Source organism: Antennarius striatus, chromosome 2 (genome assembly GCF_040054535.1).
Source record: "Antennarius striatus isolate MH-2024 chromosome 2, ASM4005453v1, whole genome shotgun sequence".
Lineage (NCBI taxonomy): Eukaryota > Metazoa > Chordata > Actinopteri > Lophiiformes > Antennariidae > Antennarius > Antennarius striatus.
Genome location: NC_090777.1, coordinates 28,840,555 through 28,862,192, shown reverse-complemented (window position 1 = coordinate 28,862,192; position 21,638 = coordinate 28,840,555). Strand labels below are relative to the sequence as shown.

Sequence of the window (21,638 nt, the reverse complement as noted above, 5' to 3'; positions counted from 1 at the left end):
AACAAGTGCTTAAGCAAAAGGTTAAATGGGTGCATGTTGAGTTACACATATTCATCTAGAAGCTGAACAAAGTACCCAGAATATTTATCTGATTGCAAGTGAACAGAATATTTAGCTGATTGCAAGGGAACAGCTGAAGTGGAGGTCACTTCAGAGTAATAAACCCTGCTCTTGGTGTTGAAGATATCATTAAGTGTGTTTAGAGGTTTATGCAATCACCTTATTGTAAATAATCAGAAATTTTGGTTGTCATATTCACAAAAAGTGTTTGCACCAGAACTGCTCCACTGCTTGGAACTATGGTTATTTGCTTGGTATTATACTACTGTATTCCTAAAAAAAAAACTATTTAAAGAGATAAATAGGACAAATATGTTGTAGTTTCTTCTCTAAAACACACATCTGAGTCTGAAGGGACAAAGAAAAGATCGGTCCTCGAGGCTTTGTTTGTACCCTGTACATGCCTATGCACATTCTGGGAATGTTGAGAATGGTGAGACAACAACAAAAGGGGCCCTTTTTAGTTGTCGTTCTATCTCCTGACCACCCTCTAGATTAGCCTCTTATCTGTTAAATGAGAGAGTGCCGACAGATTTGGATAACAGGACTTTGGCATCAGCACTACACTGCCTGCGCTGAGAGAGGTCTGCTGTATCACAACAATTCCCAGCGCCAAAGCTCAGCAGCACAGACGGCCGTGGACAAAGCAGGGAGTGGATATAGTGCAGGGAGCCACAAAATAGACAGATTTAGATTCTGCCATTAATTCTCTTCAATGCAGGTGATGATTTTTTTTTCCTCCTGGTCTCTTATCCTAGATGATGGTAACACAGGATTATGAGCAATACACCCAGAAACTAGATTCATTTCAGACTCTCCCATATATCACCCGGATGGATGTGTGGATGTGATTCCCACAGCCTTTGACTCATTCCATTTCAGTCTGCACCGCTGCCATGTGACTCACCAGGTAATAAGGCGGGATAAGAAGCAACCTGTATCTCGAACGTATGATTTGAATTGACTTGTAGTCTCTCTCACCGGGGGCCAGAATTGATAAGTAAAGTTTTGTAAGCACCTGGGAACCGAAGTTGGTTCCCTGCACTTTTTTCCCCCATTTCCATTGCCCCAAATCCCAGGACACGAGAAAACAGAAGTAGTGTTCCACACAATTGGCAGCTTGCATACTCTTACTGACAGAACTGCCTTCAACATTAGGTACGTGTGCAATTCACCATCAGGTCCAATGGACAAAACTAGAGCACATTCCTGAGATCTTAGACCCTGCTTGCAAGTTAATAAATCCCCGAGCCTGCAGAGGCTGGAGAACACAGGAAGGTGATGATTACCTCGACTACAGAGGTAACAGCAGAGGACACAGACTCAGATTACACTGAGCAGGACTGTCACTGTGAACTCACCCAGACATGTAGGCCACAGACTGAAGGGAAGGCTGACATTCAGGTTACCTGGACAGAAAGGATGGAAGTGGGGATTGGGCATTAATATTGTAAAGTTCATTTGTGTGGGTATAGACACAATTAAAACCTGTGTTTAAATTCAGGTTTTAATTAAATCCATGTGCTTCCCAACATCGTCAGCCAGGATCTGATTTTTATTACGCCTGGGCTAATGAACTTTGAGCTGATACAGCATAATTTTAACTATTTTGTTTATATTAATTTTGCAAACAATCATCAGGGTGAACAAGGTTTCATGACAACCTATCTAATAAGAGGTGAATGAACATCACAACCTCGCATTGGGTGAGAGAATAACCAAAGTCAATACTAATAATAATCATAATAATCATAATTCCATGATGGTCATGAAAGCCAAACATTGATGCCAGTTCATTAAATATTTGTTGATATATATAATATTTCATTCTCCCCTGATGGTGGACCAACAAACACATTACCACCCATTCTTATTGCGTGGCTTAATAATGAAAATCAGTCACGTCATTTCTGCCAATCTGGAATCAGCTTGTTAAATAAGACGTTATAGTTTATAGCTTTTGCAGAATTGAAACTTGTTTCTGCGTAACTGATACTAAAGCACTGGCTGACTGGGTTAAGGGTATGTCAGGAAACTGCTACTGCAATTTAAAACTATTATTGAGGGGGTTTTGATTCGATTTATGCTCTTCACTGAATTCACCTTGGAGCCATTCACTTTCTTGTTTTCAACATTTACTGATGTCCTCTTCGTGTGTTCCATAATTATTATGCTTTTTCACAAATAACAAAATTATTACCCGGGTCACAGACGCTATTAGGGGATTTTCCTCAGCATATGGAGCTGTATTTTTATTCGGAGTGTTCTGATCTGTCACTGGTCAAAAGTAAAGAACTACTAATTATCAGTCCCCTGCAATTGCGTTAGGCGTCTCTGAAGGTGGATAAATTATACAGTGTAATTCTGCAAATTATCAGATAGCTTACCTCAGCAACACTAGATCTGCTTAATCCACTCTGAAATATCTGCAAATATGACAAGATTAACTTCAAGTTCAAATTTGTTTCTACAAAAGATGTAATACTTGGTAAATAATTGTCTTTTTGAACACAAGGAGGATGTTCTCATTGAAGAGTGGCTTGCCAATAGTCTATTTAAGAGTAAATATACAAGTGATGAAGGCACCTATTGGAACAGCTTATTTGTGCTGAGCAGCAAGAAAAGATACCCAGGGGCCGAACGCGAACGGCAACAGTAATTTGGTCTAGGTGCTGCTCTGAAAGTAAATCCTCCTTTTTCTTGTTCTATTATCAGCTCAATATAACAAGTGATGAAGTAGACAACCGCTGCTGACCAAAAACACAGTTTCTAGTAGATAAAAGATGTGTTCCTGAAATATTACTCGAAGCTTTTTAATGCTCATCTTGACAAAATGACGCGGTTAGGTTAGTCCTATAATTCTTCAATAGGGAATAAAGAAAAAACAAAAGGCCAGATGAATGATTTTGATCCTCCATCCACCCAAAAAAAGGGTGAAAATTAAGTATTTCTAAGCACAACATGCAGCAAAAGGTCGTTTCTTGTTTGCTGTGGAGTGAAGCTGAGACAGTAATGGACCGTTGTGAAGGATTGGAGATTGGCTTCATTGAGGGCGTTTCATCTCAGCGGCTCCCCCTCAGCGACCCAACAGTCGTCTCTGAATAACCCTTCTAATAAGTTACTTGGGAGAAAATGTAGGGAGTCAGCTGATTCATAATCCTCTTTTTTCAGTCCATGCCCACACATCAAGATGCAGATTGATTTGTGCAATCACGTGAAAGCCCCTTTTTGTGGTGGGACTCTCAACGCCAGCAGACGTGCAGAAGTCCTCTCTAGTGTGTTTTTGCAGAATAACACAGTTACAACAAATGAAAATTGAACACGATCAGAAAGAAAATATATGCGAAAACAAATTCTGAGAGTATTTCATCACCTGTGCATATTTGCTTTGAACAGAGTCTTCATTAATAATAAATCTCCAATCTATTCTCTTATGACTCCATGTAGAAAATACATGGTTGCTCTTTATCATGTTGCCTCCTCGCAGGGGTAAAGATAAGGTCAGTGTAACTCAAATGATTGGCGGATCTGTGAACAATAACAGACAGGCTGCGTTTCTCTTATCTTAAAATCCTAATCATGCTCGCGAAGGGTTTTATGAGAACATGAAGGCCCCTGCTTTGTTGCCACTAACACTCAAACATTTTTTTGCCCCAAGATGTATGCTCTTGTTACATTTTATGATAATATATGATGATGGTATCACATAAATGACACCACATATTTCACACCAATATCTCCAGTGGAGTAAAAGACATCAAATCGTTTGTAGGCAAAGCAAATTATTGTAATGCACAATTCCGCTGCTTTATTTGGCAGGATAATGATGCCTGTGATTGCTGTTTCATTTTAAGTTTGAAGTCTGTGCTGCTTTTTTATTTTATTCCAGAGTTATTTTTCCTATATCAGGTCTTGCTCACAGCTCATTCATTCATTCATTCATAACAGACAAGTTTAGTTCAAAAACCCACAGGAGAACATACAAATGCAAAAGTGCCTGGAACCTCTTCAGACAGTTACTTAAATGCTTACTAGTACAGTATTAAACAATACTATCCTTTGTCAAGTGCACTCACTAAAAAACAAAAGTCTCTTCTCCAGTATAAAATCAATATAAAATATAAGCATATCATTATTAAACCACCTACAGTAAAGTATGTTTCTCATATTGTGGTTATATTTTAAGTTTTAGTGTTTCGGAATAATTACCCATGTATTTCATAATGCAAGCACCTCGTCATAATGGAAATAATGGACCTACTTCTCAGAGATATGACTCAGTCACAATCTTTGACTGAATCAAAAATATATTAAAGGACAAAAAAAATCAAAGTACCAGAGTTCACAAAGATTTAATGTTATTTAGCACTTAACAGAATCAGTAACATTAGTCAAATGCCAACTTTCGTATTGGGCAAAAAGTTATCACTCGGATTTTCACATTAAGAAAAAAAATATGGAGACTAATGATTGCATCATTCAATATTGATGATTGACGTCAAACAATTTACTGGAAGGTCTGTTGTTGAAATTTCTTTTCCTGTCATTTTTATTTTTCCTCTTTTTAGGATGTCTGCCCCTCCCTAAGAAAGCTTGAGTTCCTCTTTTCCACAGTTCAGCTTCTTCTTTTAAGAATAATCTTATTCTTTTACACAGTCCTGTTTTGCAATGTTCTCGTGCAAAAGTTATATTGATTTCAGTAAATTTCTATACGTCTTCTTTTAAGAATAAACTTCTTTTACACAATTTCCTGTTTTGCACTTTTCTCGTGCCAAAGTTATATTGATTTCGGTAAATTTCTATCTTACAATATTTATGACATTTTTCTAATACATTTCTTTTTCAACATTTCTTCGTAATCCTCTTCAAAACAAAGCATAAACAACATTGTTGTGACATTGTTAACACTCAATTACTCTTGGTCCTCCATATCTGAGCGTAAGAGTGAAGTAATTTAAGTGAAGGGCTGTCAATTTATTTATTTTCACAACACAACAAATGATCCAAATGTTTGCAGAGCCTGAGTGAATGATCAGCCGTCTGCTTAGACACCTTCCACACGCTGTCAGTCCATTCCGACAGCATTACTTATTCAGCAGGACATCTGAGTCCTCTGAGGTTTGATATTTAAGCATTGCATTATGACTATTGATACAAAAATCAATATTAGAATTTACAAACAAGCTTGAGTTAAGAAAAGGTGTGTTGTTGTTTTTTTAGAGGTGTGGAAACATTCTCAAGATAAGATATAATACTGACATTTTTCAATGACTCAGACAGAACATGAGTCACTCTATTGTTAATCATTTTGGCGCAGCACAAACATGACCTTTAGAACATGAACTGCCTTCATTTTAACTGCGTAACCACGGCTTTTGATGGTGGATAACCACAGTTAAATCAGCTGTTGGCTTACAGCTACAATGAATGTTCTGAATATAAAGCCCAGATAAATGGAGTTCTATTCAGCCATGCTTTTTACTTGGCTACTTATATTAGTACACCGGATATTAATAGTGGAAAAAACATCAATTATCCAGCTGAACATGTTGACTAGGTGCACCATGTGTGTCGTTTAGGGTATAAGTCTAGAATTTGCTGGATTGCTTGAATTTTTCCTCAACATGCTCAATGTTTTCTTCCACACTACTTCCTACACTTTATTATAGAGCAACAATAGCATCTGGATTCCCTCTTCGGTTAAATTCTTTAACATTATATTACATATTTGATGTTTTCATTGGGGTTTGCTCTGGCATCTGGCATTAGAGTTTTTCATTCCCTCAAGGTAAATAGGACATTGCGGCTGTCTGCTGTGTTGTTGTTTTTTCTCTCTCTAAGGCCTCATCATTTTCTACTTTCTCCTGACCACTCTTTTCTTTGAGCAGAACTCTATAAAGAGCATTTACCATTAACTCAGCTCTCTTGTCTTAGGAGAGTGGAGGTTGATCTCCATTTGTAAGGATCGGATGGCTCCACTCCCTTCTATCACCTTCCATCTTCTTAACCATCCCCTACAGGTGTAACACTTCCAGCAGTCGCCATAACTCATCCAAAATGCTCTTTTTGTCTGAGTCAGTTATTTTTACAATTGCTTGAGCTTGCTATTGCTGAAATACGTGCTGTCAGTTATGAGGTCTCTTCATTAATCTGAATGCTGTATGACTATTCTTCACCACCTCTTTGCAAATATTGCTCCTCCATGGCATGGCTATATTAAAAACCTTCTGTCATTTCCAGGTAAATGTTTCCGCATTTTATTGTTTTACATCCAATTAGCCTTTTCAAAAGTCCGATGTCCACTTCCTTTATTTTAAAAACCAAAATGGAATACCAATTATACTGGCTGGTGCTGAGCATTTTTTACGTTACCCATTTTTACACTCTTCTTTCCTGTCATATTCTGGAGTTAATCCTAGTACAAAGAAGTGAAATGGACTTCCAGCCTATTCTAAGATCTACCCCAGTCTCCTAACACTTAAAGGCATTAAATTAGCACAATCTAATACCTTCTCACCAATTTGCCCATTGAATATGTAATTTTTCCACTCTCTACCACATTTTAGTTTTCACAACACCCAAAATTAAGTGAGTTTTTAGAAATCGATTCCCTTCAATCTACTAACTTGTACATTTTTGCATGGTTTATAACAGTTTACCGCCACCACCTCCAATCTATTAACTGTTCCTGTTCTTATTCCTCTTTACTTTATTCCCCTAAAATCAGTTTAGAATTAGTGCCCTCATCATTCCCTTATCTTGTCAAAATCTAAATGTAAAAATATATTTATAAGAAGTCATTTTCATGGATAATGGAGATATTTAACCTCTCACCTCTGCTTCCTATGACTTGTTGAACATTTTCACATTAACTAATAGAATTACGGAATAGCGTTGCTTAAATCAGTCAAAACTTGAGCACATAAATAGTAAGGACGGTAAATATGTTAAGTTATAGGCCAAGGGTCGAACAGTATTTCTCAGTTATCGTGCTAACAAATATAACTGCATCAGCAAAAATATTGCCTCCTTGGGAGGGGGATAATAAAGGACCAAATTTCAATGAGTGATCTGTTTTGGCTGACACTGCTGCCAGCAATCTGTTGCAGCAGTGTCAGCCGATCTAAGCACACTGGGTTTTACTACTAAAACAGCAGCAGTTGGGTTCCACTCCCCTCAACCATGACTATCATAATCCCCACCATCCCCTCCCTTCACATTTTCTCTCCCCCTGCACACAATTCTGCTCGTTTAAACAGATCAACAGTTCTATGAGGTCTATGTATTATTTTATGAACCCAGCATTTCATTCTCTTGTGGGAAATTTTCAAATTCAGAATAAATGATGTCACCAATTGTCATTCCACCTTGGGATCCATCCTTAACTGTCCTTGGAGAGGAATCCACAGACCCCCCAACCCTGATGTGAACAATGTTCATCTTTAGTGCTATTGCTTCAGTTCCACATTGGTAGTTAGAAGGTAACGACTTCTGATGAACTTAATCAGAAGTAATTACCGTCTTATACTTGTACTTTGTGTTGTACTGCCTGTTGTACTGCCTGTGTTGGGCTGCCTGTGTTGTACTGCCTGTTGTGCTGCCTGTGTTGTACTGCCTGTTGTACTGCCTGTTGTACTGCCTGTTGTACTGCCTGTTGTACTGCCTGTTGTACTGCCTGTTGTACTGCCTGTTGTACTGCCTGTTGTACTGCCTGTTGTACTGCCTGTTGTACTGCCTGTTGTACTGCCCGTGCTGTATGTGGTGCATGTGTTTGACAGTAAAGCTGACTTTCCCTCTGGTCTGTTCGCCTCTTCTTTTACCTGAGTATCGACTCCACACAGTTTGAAACAGTTTTTTCAGGTGAACTAATAAATCCAGGGTGGATCCATGAATGTGTGCGTCTGATCTGTTCCCTCTGGTGTCACTGAGGGGGGGTGGAGTCGTGTTGGCACCAACCTGTAGTTCAACCTGTCTGCGAAGGAAGCACAGAGGCGGTGAGGGAGGGGTCGCGTCGACAGGATCGCGAATGTAGTGCAGCGAACTGTCTGCAGACGAACCCCACCACGGACGGAGAGGCGCTATCTTTTTTTGGAGGGGGGTATGCTACTGTCTACATGTTTGATGGACGCGGGGCTGCTGTTTAATGGCATTGTGGACCCCCCCGCGGTGTAGAAGAGGAGACGTTCCGGAGCGGGTTAGCTAACGTTAGCTCGCTAACAAGGTCAGTTTGAATTTTGGGTTACGTTTCTGTTGAAGCTGGATCACCGTCTCCGGTGCCTCCCTTCGTCATTTTTCGACACCACAGTCACAACTGGCACCGATTCAAGTTCACCGACAGGACAACCAGTCACCCATTTTTTTATTTATTTATATATTTATTTATTTATATCCATCTATCGGCAAACTCTTTTGACGTTAGCCCGGTCGTTAGCCTCATCGGTGGCTCCGCCGGCTGAGTGTCGTGTCGCTCTGATTTGACTTAGCTTGAGTTAATAGGTTGTGGTTGTGGTTAATAACAGAAGCACACATTTGTTAGTAACTGCTGCATTAACGCATTGTAGCTGAGCTCCTGTTAGCAGCTTCATTTGGACCCATCCAGCCATTCGGACGGACTCCGGCAGCACTTGCTGCCCGTGTCCGCTTAGAATAAAACAGGTGCATGTCTGCGCTAGCGACGGCAGCCACTTAGTGGATCCAACGGTGTTTGTTTTCAGCCCGTTTTAGCGATAACATCCGAATAAAGACAATTTAATTATTATAGACTTTCAAACAGTTTATTAATATTAATATGCTATTGGTATTATAAGTTATTAAGGCCTCGTTTTGCGGCTGAGGGCTTAACTGGGGCAACTAAGAACGGGCCCGGTAGCTAACGTATTAATTAGCATTAGTTAGCTAACGTTAGCTGTAAAACAACCAAAAGCTGCAGTTAAACTTTAACAAAAACATAAATCAGTCAATCGTGTATTAGTGGAAGAGTACCGGTTGTGTGTGTGTTGTTAAATCAACCTACACGTAAATTATTCAATAAGTATTCCTGTATAATAAGGTCTTAATCAGTGATAGTGTGAAACTGGAATAGGCTGGTTTAACTTTAACACTATTGTGTGAGCGTGTGCTCATAATGGTGAACCAGCACTAGTTTTACACTTGGCTTTATTTTGTGAAATAAAATAAGTTGTGATCATTTTATGTCTGGTTGCTGAACTTTAAGGGGTTTACACAGGAGAATCGAGCCGTCAGCACCTAATTTTCAGATGGAACTCATCGCTGCTGTTCATGTTTTGGTCTCCTTTTTGAATTCACACATGTAAGCAAAAGTGATTTATTGACAGCATCAATTCGTTCTCCTGTTACATTTAAACGTGTTGCCATCGTGACAGACAGGTCAGACTCACTCTGACAGCAGAATCTGTGTGGGGTTTTTTTGTGTGTGTTTTTTACCCCTCCACATATTTCATGACTTTCTTGAATAGTGTTTGGAGCAACAAGGGAAACATCCAATTGCAAGGCAAGCTTGTCTTGTGGAAATGTTTGTTATTCAGCTCAGGCTCCATCCAGAGGCTGCTGCATGTGGAACGTCACTTCAATCGGCTATGACTGCTACTGTGCATTGAAACCTTAATTATTTTTTATGCTTTTCAATTTTTAACGACTGTTAAGCTACAGACAGCAAAAAAAAAATATTGCTGTTAACCTTTTTTTGGCCCTCCCTCCCTCCAGCAGTGCAGGCCTTGGTTTGAAATGGACAGAAATCACCATTCTCAACTCTAATTCAAAGCACTTGTTTTAGAAACACTGGTGTCTGGGTGAAAAGCAAGTTTTATTATTCTCAACTAGCAAACTATTTGTTTAATTATTACTTTTAGCATTTGGGCTTTTTATATATGTATTTTCACAATAAGCAAGTAGGCATATGTTGAATCAATTGCCAGTGAGTTTGCAGTATATTTAAGGCAAAATGCTAAGGCTTCAAGAGTCAATCCTCTCAACCATCAAACTGTGGCTCTGTATTGAATGCGAGTTGAATAGGGTTGTATTTTACCTTGAAATCCATGTTGTGTTCTACAGCCTGGGGAGGCAAGGTGTAGTGCTCCTATTGAAAATATTATGCTCGGACCTATTTACTAGTAAAAATTGTTTTACATGCAAAGCAATATAAAAACAGGTTATGTTTGTGCTGGTGATTTTCTATCTTAACAGGATTATCCCAAAGTTAAGGGGCCTAGATTTGGGCGATCTGGATCAGAACTGAGCTGGTGGAGATGTGTTCTCTTTGAATGCTCTCTAGTGCTTAAAACATGTTTGTTTTGATCTTTCTATTCAGAATTTCATACTACTAACCGAGGACATGGGAGCCCTCTGGATTTGAGTTGTATGGAATTGTTTTTCGAGCCGGCAATCTAGTCATAACAGTGGCAGAAACAGCACACTATATACCATATTTGGAGTTGTCTTGTCTACAGTAGATTACAGTAGTATATTTCTCTTAGTCACTTAATAAGAGGATTTAGTGACACTGTTTTCTAACAAACATGACCAAAGCTGACAATAATTTTCATCTGGTAATGAATCACAAGTGTTTAAACACAAACTAGTGGGTTTGTCTGTTTCAGGAGCAAATACATCATATAATTATGGGACCAGATTAGAATTATGTCTGCATTTACTGTGAACTGAAGTCTAGGAGTTGGGCAACACTCGCGTTCCCAGAAAAGAAGATTTCAAAAGTGGGCCGTTGGCCAGCAGCCCGTGCCAATTCATGCTATGATTGTGATCATTGCAATCTGAAACAATTAATCATCCCTCAGTTCAGTAGGCCATCTTAGGGACATGTGATTTATAAATAAGTCCCAATAAATGTGAAGCAAATGTTATTAACATCTTCAGACAGTAGTAACTATGATCGAATAGGATTTTGGCCTAGTTTTGTTTAATACTTGATGAGATTTGTAATAAGAAAATACCAGTAATGGTATTTATACTATGTGGTTGTTGTGATTTTGTTTGTGTGTAAAACGTGTTTGATTTTCTGATTTAGGTGGGTGAGAGAAATTGAACTAATGTTAAAAAGCTGCACTTTATTTGCTGCTTTGTTTGGTATGTAGTTTGTTAGAAAACCATTCATTTGCACACGTGGTTCATTAATAACTGTGGTAATATGGTCGATAAAATGTATTGTATTTCTCATTAGCGTGTGCATCTACCCCTGCTTATGTTAAACTACACACACACACCAATGGCTTCCAAATGCATGATTTGCACTATTCCCTGGGAGATCTCTATCCCAATGTCCAATTCTGGACTCAAATATCACAAAATTTTTTATGGGTGTTACTTTAAACAGCATAAAATGTTCTTTCAACTATTTTGGAGTTTAGGAAAAACCTCTTAAACTCCCATTGGTTCTTTATCTCTGCTTTGTGCCTGTCAGGCATTTTGAGTCCAGGCAGTTGGATAACCGTCCCCTGCCCATTTCTGACTGCTACAAGATTGGAGTTGGCTGGGTCAGCACAACAGACACCCCCCCGGGCCCCTAATTATTAAGATGCATTACAAAGACAAATAACCTTTTGACGCTCATGTTTCTCATGAGAATTGCCATTACTGAAAATGCCATGACAGGAGTGTTTCAATCAGTGGATTGAGATGTCTTTTTGTATAATAATAATAATGTTAAGGATGTAACTAGATAATCTATAATATAAAACAAATGTTTATTTTATTGACCTAAATACTGTTAAGTTTGAGGTCATTTTAGCTTCATTGGATTAAGATTCTTATGGCTCTCAGTATTTTTAGCCAGCGTTTGTGAGGTGATTTATAACTTCAAGCAGTGCCTCAATTTTAAATTACAGTTGGACGACACCCTGCTGTGTCCAAAATCACTCCTCTGTTATCTAATACACAATTAGCAGTTTATCGTGAGCAGGGGAAAAACAGATTTTGGATGCTTATAAATCACTATTTTGTATAATTACTGACAGATGTGATGTTTTTCTTCTTTAATATGTGTGTCAGTTAAATGAAAGATGTATTTATCACAGTACTTCATAAGCAGTCATCCCTCATTCATGTTTAAATTTTTTAACCATTTGTCAGGTTGTGACACATTTATTTCTCTTTACCCAGCTGGCTGACATGGCTGTCTAACAGGCTGCCAAGGATCTCCTCATGGATCACAGAAGACAGCGTAGAGAAAGCACCGCATCTGTGAGCAAAGCCAATAACTAGGGAGTCTGACCCACAAGCATATCATCAGACTGACTTCAGTGCATGCGGCCTCTTAAGTTGTTCACAGGCATCTGCTGGGCAGCCCGAAGGCCTATTGCTATGCACTATAAACGGAGAGATATGAGCTGCGGGGATGCTGGGAGGAGCAGGTTTCTTTCGGGCAGGACTATCCCTCTGGTAATAGGCCTGCTAATGGCTGTGGTCCAGGGCGCTGTAGCAGAACAACAGGAGACGGTGGTGGAGATGATATCTGTGGAACTAGAGGCTTCCATGCAGTCCTCTGTTCTCTCCGAGCTGCAAGCTGCAGCGTCTTCGATTGGCCAGGGGCCGCCTTCAGCTGTCCCAGATTGTGCTGCAAAGAACGGGGGAGTGCACAGCGTCATCCCTGACTCCTCAGCAATCGTGGGCCAAGTATTCCAGATGAAGGTTCCATCAGGGCCCACAAATGCAACCTGTAGTGTCCAAGTGAGTACACTGGAGATTGTACCGAACAGGAAAGATTCTAGTTTTAATCAAATCCATTGTTAACTCTGAGAAATATTTAGCAAGAAACATTAAATCCCCCTTAAAATAATACGACTGTGTTGGTATTCACAATTACATGTTAATTAGCTCATCAATTTTATATTAAGGTAATTTAAGGAAGTGAGGGAAGCCTTTGAGTTTGAAAAACAAAAAGAACAAAACAGGCAGTGTATTGATGTGTTGATGATCACATTCTCCCTTTTTTCTCTTTGACGAGACAGTTCCTGTATTATTGAGGACTAATTTTAAGGATTTTCATTAGAATGGCTTTTATAAAAAAAACATAAAATGTACTCCCCCCTTGATGTTCGTTGTGAATAAAAATTTGACAGTTGAAGTACAGATTGTTCCAGTGCCAGATATAAATTGGAACTGAATAAGAGTGACTTCTGAAAATGCTCTGCTTTTGCTGCAGAAATATGTTATGGTTAGATAATATTAGAGAATTCATATTTATTTAGGTGAATGCATGTGAGTAATGGGCATTCCTAAAGACATCACGTTTATAAAATGTGTCTTTTACTACCTTATTTTCTTTTTTCTATTCTTTTGACCACTCTTTGATTAAGTGTTCAAGCAGACTGTTGTGCCATTCGCACCAGTTTATTAATGGGGTGGGATTATTATTATTGGCCCAAGTCGTGATGCGGAATGATGTCACAGTCAAACAATAATAACTCAAAAATGAATGCTGATGACTCATATAGTTCTGAATAAATGCTCACTCTGCTTCCTGCTCACATCTGATGAGATTTGATAGAATGAATAGAATAGGGAAGGATGAGAGTCGACGAGACATTGAAAGCTTTTTTGCCTTCACTGAGCCGATATCAAACATTCATAATAAAGGCTTTTATACATATGTTGATTACTGTACCTGTTAAGAATTGGGAAACATTTTCTAGGAACTATTAATTCAGCCGCAGCTAAATTAATTTTAGAAAATGGTAACTATTAACATCATTTGTCATTGTACTTGATTAGAAGTAAATGACTTTCTAATTTTTGTAGTTAATTTATACAGTATTAGTGCTAATGTATAGTAATGGTGTTTGTCTTTTCCTTCGGTAGCTCACTGAGATAGGAAAGGAGACTCTCCCCTCCTGGCTGTATTGGGACAAAGAAAGCTGCATTCTGAGAGGCTTGGCACTGGATCAGGATAAAGGTGTGTATCATATCTTGGTGTCTGGAGAAGAGATGGATGATAAGACTGGAAACCAAGTCCTCCCCAGTACGGTCTTCTCTATTGAAGTGTACCCAGAAGAACGGGCAGACACAGAGTCGTCTCTGTACGCTGTCCAGTCTGATGTCAGTGGCGTCCAGCCTTTCACCTGTGTCTCTGAGGAGCCCATCACTGTCATCACCGTCATCCTGGATGCCGATTTGACAAAGATGTTCGCTGAGCAGAGAGTCGTCTTACTTGGCAATATGAGAAAATTCTCACACGTCCGCCTAGAACACATGAGGGTGGTTCCCGTGGTCAACAACCGTTTATTTGACATGTCCGCTTTCATGGCCGGACCAGGGAACGCTAAGAAGGTCGTGGAGAATGGGGCGCTGCTGTCGTGGAAACTGGGATGTGCCCTGAATCAGGCCAGTATCCCTGATATTAGCAGCGTCCAACTTTCAGCGAAGAATGGGACCATGTCAGCTCGGCTAGGATACCCGGTAGTCGGCTGGCACATCGTCAACAAAAAGCTCCAGGGTGTTAAACGGGTCAGACGGCAGTTGTACAATACCCCTACCCCATTGCCGTCACTGATTCCTCCAACTAGTCAACCAGAGCCCCCCGTACGTGTCGTTCCCACCCCAACGTCACCCTCCATTGCCCCGGCAACAGAAAACTCTGCTCCCCCTGTCCGAGGCCCTTTGCCTCTTCCTGTGAAGCCCACCATGAGGGTCAGGGATCAGATTGCCCACACGCCTGTCTTTGGACCTCCCCAGCCCACAAGAGTGTTAGGAAGTACCAGCACCGTTTCTATTCAGCCGACCATGACCCGGCCCACGTTTGTGGAGGCCACCGCTTTGCCAACAACGCCCAGCACCACCAAAAGACCCAGACCGTCCGCCACCAGGAAGCCCAAGAAGACCAAAAGCTCGACTCCAGCTCCCCGGGAACCCAAGTCCACCACGGCTAAACCTCCTAAACGCACCACCACAGTCTCTCCGGTTCCAGACTTAAATCAAATCCCAGAGATCCGCAACGCCATCGACCAGGTCAACGCGTGGGTCGGCACCTACTTTGAGGTTAAGATCCCCCCCGACACATTCTTTGACAGAGAGGACGGTACCACCGATAAGCTGCGTTTAACTTTGAATAAGACTCCCAAAGAAGCAGTGAACGAAACATCTTGGATCCAGTTCAACAGCACCATCCAGCTGTTGTACGGCCTCCCAGAGGAGAAGCACGAGGGGAAGCACGAGTACTTCATGTTGGCTACAGATAAGGGCGGGAGGAGCATCATGGATGCGTTCGAGGTCCAAGTCAATCGTTTGTATGCCAGTATCAAGCCATCTGTCGTGTTCGAGGCTCGTTTTCACGGTGACCCCAAGACTTTAAGCAATGATATCCATAAAAAAATTCTCCTGACCAAAAAGTTGGCGTACGCTCTTGGTGATCGCAACAGCAGCACGGTAACGCTGACAAACATTACCAGCGGTTCAATTGTGGTGGAATGGACCAACAACAGTCTCCAGCAGATTCCTTGTCCAAAGGACCAGATCACAGCTCTGAGTAACCGGATCGCCGATCCCAAAGGGACCCCTAAACCGGCCTTCGTCAAAGCAATGGAGCCTGAATTCAAGCCCATCAGCATCGCTATCCGTGGTATGAATACATGTCAGAGCTACACGTTCATCCCCCCGGGAGAGGTTCCGGTACCTGTTCTTCCAACAGCCTCGCCGTCGCCGGGGACGGGGCGCCGGAGCAGCGATGACGTTTACCTCCACACCGTCATTCCAGCTGTAGTGGTGGCGGCGCTGCTGCTCATAGCTGGGATCATTGCTATGGTGTGCTACCGCAAGAAACGCAAAGGCAAGATGACCATAGAGGAACAGGCCACTTTCATTAAGAAGGGCGTCCCTATAATATTTGCGGACGAGTTGGATGATTCCAAATCGCCGCCATCCTCAAGCATCCCTCTCATACTTAAAGAGGAAAAGCCCCCGCTCCCACCTCCGGAGTACCCCAACATGGCAGGACCCCACAGTACCCTGCTAGACCAGGATCTCCTGGAGGATTATTCCATTTATCAAGACGACGATCCGAACGCACCCCCTTACCAGCCCCCGCCCCCGTTCACCGTTCCCGTAGAGGGGAAAGGCTCGCGCCCCAAGAACATGACCTCGTACAGGTCACCACCTCCCTACGTGCCTCCCTAACACACGTCAGAGGTTTCAGTTTGGAAAAACAGGTACAAGACGGGGGTGGGGGGGTGGGACGCTTGTTGGAACAACTTCATAAGTAATTTTACACGTGTTCAATGAAAAGGCTTTGACTTTATAGAGGAGCAGGGAATCACATCCATCCATTTTCTGAAAATCATGAATAAAAGACTGAATTATACAATTGTACTTCTGACACAGGGCAAATGGATAGGGACTAGAATTTAATTCCAGCACTTTTTTTTTTTTGTCATTCAGATATGCTTTTGACTTCTCGCATATTTGTATTTTTTTTTGTCTGTTTTTGCCAAGAAGAGTCAATTTTATCAACTGTGTTCTATTTCTATTGTATAGAAAATAATAAAGAAACAGGAAGGACTAAAGCCCGCAGGGCCTTTCAGCAGATGTCACCATGACAACAGACATGAGACTCTCCCTCTCAATGTTAATGTTTGAGTTCAATATCACTCTTATCAGTCCTTTGGGCTAGGTTTACTAAGATTTTGCAGCCGTTATTTCTAGAGGGGAATGACATCCAAATAGCCACACTGAAAGCATGAAACATGATTTTGTTGCATATGAATCTATTTGATTTGTAGACTTTGATCATTCCCTGTTCTCTCCTATGCTTTGCTCCCTCTTGACAATAACATGCATACCTTGCACTTATGCAAATTCTTGTTAAACCTTGCACTACATGTCCTGTGCAGAATTGAACACTCAACTGGTAGTTTCACGAGGATAAACAAAATTCCTTTTTGGTTTCCTTGAACTCACCGTTTAGAACGAGATTCCTCTGGCATTTCATATCCAAGGACGTTACACTAATCATGCTTGTTGTAGATGTAGCCTCATTAAGTTACAAAGTAAATGATTTATTTTTCAGTGCGTCACTGAAAACCTGCCTGTGAGATGGTTAAGCTTTTGCCAAGATGATATTTGTGGTCCCAAGGCAAACCTCAAGCGGTTTGTTAACACAAAAGATGGACCAATGGGAGGCTGTGGTTCACAGTGAGGGTTGGCGAGGCGGATCCACTCCTATTCAGTTGGTTTTGTTTTTACGTTGGTGGGCAGGCTTGAAGTACTGTATCATCACTGCTCTGCCTCCAGGTGTTGCGCTGATATTTCTAGTGCACCGCCTGCCGTCAGTGCAGATGAGGCATGGGTGACAAAGAGATGTACATAATTGTGTGCCTGTGAAATTACAAAAAAACAAAAAAAATCCATAATTTTAGTGTTTTATCAGTAATCCTAGTCTGGAAAAGAGTAGCCAGAGTGGGGGGATAATTTTATTTTTTTTAATTTTTATTTTTATGTCTAGATTTATGATCGCCATCCCGAAGAAGGAAGTGAATTTGTAGTTTGTGATGGTACAAATGAACATTTGTCTCCGTAACAAATAAAAAACATAAATAAATAATGCATTATCTGAAAAGGATGGGGAACAAAGAAACTGCAACATGTGAATTATGTACATTTCATATCAGATATCACCAGAAGAAAAAAATGGTTAAAAATCTAATGTTTTTACTGAGTTTTTGATACAGTCTTAAACTTGTTTTATGAAAATATATTAATAAAATGTAATACTATTTGTAAAGCCTCAAATATGGTGTATAGTTCTTTTTATTTGAGAAGGTAGAACTGGAATAAACGTATTTTGACTATAATGTACATGTCTGTGTACAGGTCTATAAAGGGTGCTGGCAAACAACAGATCAATTACAATCTAACATGTTGTAAAGTGAATATGTTGAATCCATACAGTATATTTATGCATACATGGTCGAAAGCAAATGTGAGCTGCATTTGGCACCGGATACAATCGAGGTTAATATTTTTGAAAAGTGGATGTGTAAACCACCAACGTGGCCTTTTTGAAGCCTTGTTTTACAGCATGTTGTCCCTCTCCTGACATTGCTCGTGGAAGCAGCCGCCAAAAGACTCTAATGGTTGGCTGGGTTTAGCTATTATTTGCGCCACACATTCTTTGTTGTAATAAAACACACAGCAGGCAGCCCGTGAGACCGTGTGGTATTTTAAGAGAAGTGCTCTCTTTTTCTGACATTTTCACTGAGCATTTCTATTTATATTTCTCTATATGCTTGGAGAAATATCAGTGACAGCTGACTGAATGGCAATTTTTCTCCATTGTTACTCCTGTAATCATATGCTCTGTCTTGAGTGTTTTTCCACAAGAACACATACAGTAATTGACCATTGTGACTTCTGTAATCATGCACATTCAGTGTACTAATTTATCAGTTAACCAACATCAATCCAACTGTTGAACTGACTCAATTACAAGAAACATCTCGCTTCAATTTTCTGGAACTCCTTCGAGTGTCTTTGAATGTAGAGTTTAAAATACGGATCTATTTATCCCACAATAACAGACATTTCATATTTTTGTTGACATGATTACCAAGGGTGACAGAAACGTCTATCACAGTTTTTGGCCTTTCTATCTGCATTGCAGTCAGTAAAATATGGAAAGTAAAATAATTGGCCATTTTAATATTTGATATTTTTGATACATATGACAAATATATTAAATTTACTTTATAAGCTGCTTTTATTTTTTGAATTGCATGATCAAACTTTTCAGTTTTAGTTGAATGACAGGACAGTTGATTATTAAAATAACTCACATCACCTAATAGGGAGGCAGTTGTTTTTTGGTATGATTCATTATTTCTGTACTCTTACATTACCAAATGTTATCCACATTGTCCAGAAAGTGTTTTGTATTCTGAAGCTGAAGTTATTCCAAAAAAACATGAACCAGGATAAGGTTGCCACCTCTGGGACAAGGAGACCTCAAATTGATTTATCAGGAAGAAAATATTTGATTCCAAAGTGGTGACCGCCGATGAAGGGGCGACGCGTCTGAAGTCGAGGTGACCGACGGCGACTCTTGGAGGGGGGAGGTTGCACCATCGTGACCGAGGGCTGTTCACAAGGCATCTGTTCCGGATCAAACAAACATGAAGAAAAATGCATCAGTTTCAAAAGTAAACAACCTATTCTGTTTCCAGTACATATCGATTGTTTTTATGGGTGTGTTTTCTATTAATACTTTCCATAAAGAATGACCGAACTACTCCAACAGCAGCTGAGTAGCTTGAGTCTACAAATGGAGTTGAGCTAATCGATAGGAACAGCCAGGAGCAGCTAATAAGATGGTATCAAAATGTGGAGGCGAGGCTATTTAATGCCTTGCCAATCGCACTTTATCAGCCTCCCTGCAACGCTCATTAAAAATGTATCAGAAGTAAAAGTTAATGTATGTGATGAAAAGTGTATAACCTCATGAAAACACATATGAACGACTGACCATTCAGGTGTTGATGTGTCCGATGCATTGCATTTTAAATCCTGCTATGGATGCTTTCTGTACAAAACCACTACATTTAATTTCCCAAATGATAGCATACGTGATAAAAGACAAATTGCAGTGCTTTTCTGTTTTTAAAATGCTGCATTCTGTTTTTATAGAACACCTGCTGTAATGTATTATTCCAGACACCAGTTACACACTCATCAAAATGTGTGTTTTGTACACATTAAAAATTCCTTGGGTCATAACGTCTTTTAATTATACTTACAGCCGTGCATGGCAACCTCTCATTGCAACCAGGAGGGCACTTATTAATACTGCACAACGTTAATGGCCCAAACGTTTATTTTGATTAAAAAAATGAGAAACTAATTTGTCTTTGCGTGCACCATAATATTTGAGGAGGCTCCCCTACTTAGTTGCGGAAATTGAAGTAAGGATGTGTGATGAAGGGTTTGGATGGCAGTCCAGGACTTACAATTAAAGTGAACTTAAAGAAAGTTTGTTATATCTGAATTTATTACTTATTCAAGCTACAAACATTAGAGATACACAGAAAATGTTTGCTTGTTGCTCTGTTCTAACATAAATACTTTCAATTTATCAGGTTAAGAAACCCACACAAATCCATCAATCAAGGATCAAACTGTCCAAGAGAATAAAGAAAAATAAGATCAAACACAAGTTAGGACATTAACTCTGTTCAAAACTTTTCTGTCAAAAGTTAAAACGGGCTTAATTACTGCATTGTGGGAAATGTAGTTTTTGCACATTTCCGACATTTATTTTTAGACACTGACCTTTTATGCTCTGGTGGGCCACATAAAATGATGTGGAGGGCCACATTTGGCCCCCGGGCCTTGAGTTTGACACATGTGCTTTACAGTATATCTGAATCTATCCTGGAGACTTAACAATACGCCTGACATTTAAGTACAACTATTAATTCATTGATGCTTTACTGAAATGCAGCCACACAGGGTTTGCCCAAATTTTACTGTATGGAAGATATTAAGGAGGTACAAACCCAAATAAAACTAATTTATGAAAATTTAACCACAGATATGTTAATTCTGTTGTTCTGGTAACAAATATAAATAACAAACCTTAGTAATTTTACTTTACTCAGATATACCTCATGACAAAATAAGTTATTCAGAAAATGCCAAATAAAAATGCCCCACATTGGTGGCAGGGCCATGTCTGCGCCCGTCTGTTATTCAATACGTTCCCCACACTATTCAGTTAATCTCCCAGATCAAGATTATGATCCAAATCTCGATGCAGTTGTGCATAGCTGTGAAACATCATGACTTGTCCATGCCTTGGCATTTTTTACTTTATCGACTCATCTCTGGCCCAACATCCACCCCCACACAGAATTTAATCAAAGTCTGTAGACATATTTTTTAGATATGTTGTGAAGAAACAGACATTCAAATGTGGGTCAGCTCGCAACATCCAAGTCTGATCAAACCTGAGTGTCAGTATTTCATTGGGGGGGGGGGGGGTAAAACATCAGTTGTGACTCACAATAACACATTATTACAAAAAAACAAGTGAATAAGTCTGGATTTTCTGTCTGTTCCACTGAGTTACACTCCCCCCCACCCCCACAAACACACACACACACACACACACATACACACACACACACCTACACACACACACACACACACCTACACACACACACCAAAGACGTGAAGACTCCACTTGTTTGATGGTGGGTTTGTCAGATTACTGAATGAAAACACTGATTGCATTGTCATGAGACCTGATGGGTGGGTGGACCCTGGGTCAGAATCGACCCCATTAATGTTTGCTTCTATCCTGCTGGGGGATGTTTTGCCTATTTTCTCTAAGATTTTCTTGTACTTCTCAGGGAATAACTCATTAATTATGTTAATGTTTACGGATTAATTTAGTATTGATGTCCAGGGAACATACAGGTCATTGTCCTGCAGGGACAAAGGCACATGTGTGTGTCTAGTTGTGCATTTATGTTCTCTTGCAGTCTATGCATTCACAATGAAATTAGGTCTTCACCAGATCCCAAGATGCATCTCTTCCTCCCACCACCAATGACTGCAGCACC

At 40.1% G+C, this 21,638-nt stretch overlaps 1 protein-coding gene across 1 annotated transcript; it reads left to right on the top strand.

Annotated features, from left to right (window-relative positions):
* The first annotated feature begins 8,062 nt into the window (after positions 1–8,062).
* Positions 8,063–20,874, top strand: LOC137612054 (dystroglycan 1-like). The gene is made up of 3 exons (XM_068340371.1): positions 8,063–8,281; positions 12,193–12,759; positions 13,891–20,874. Exons 2-3 carry the CDS (start codon positions 12,337–12,339, stop codon positions 16,198–16,200), a joined length of 2,733 nt encoding a protein of 910 aa, XP_068196472.1. The 5' UTR covers positions 8,063–8,281; positions 12,193–12,336; the 3' UTR covers positions 16,201–20,874.
* The last annotated feature ends 764 nt before the right edge of the window (positions 20,875–21,638 follow it).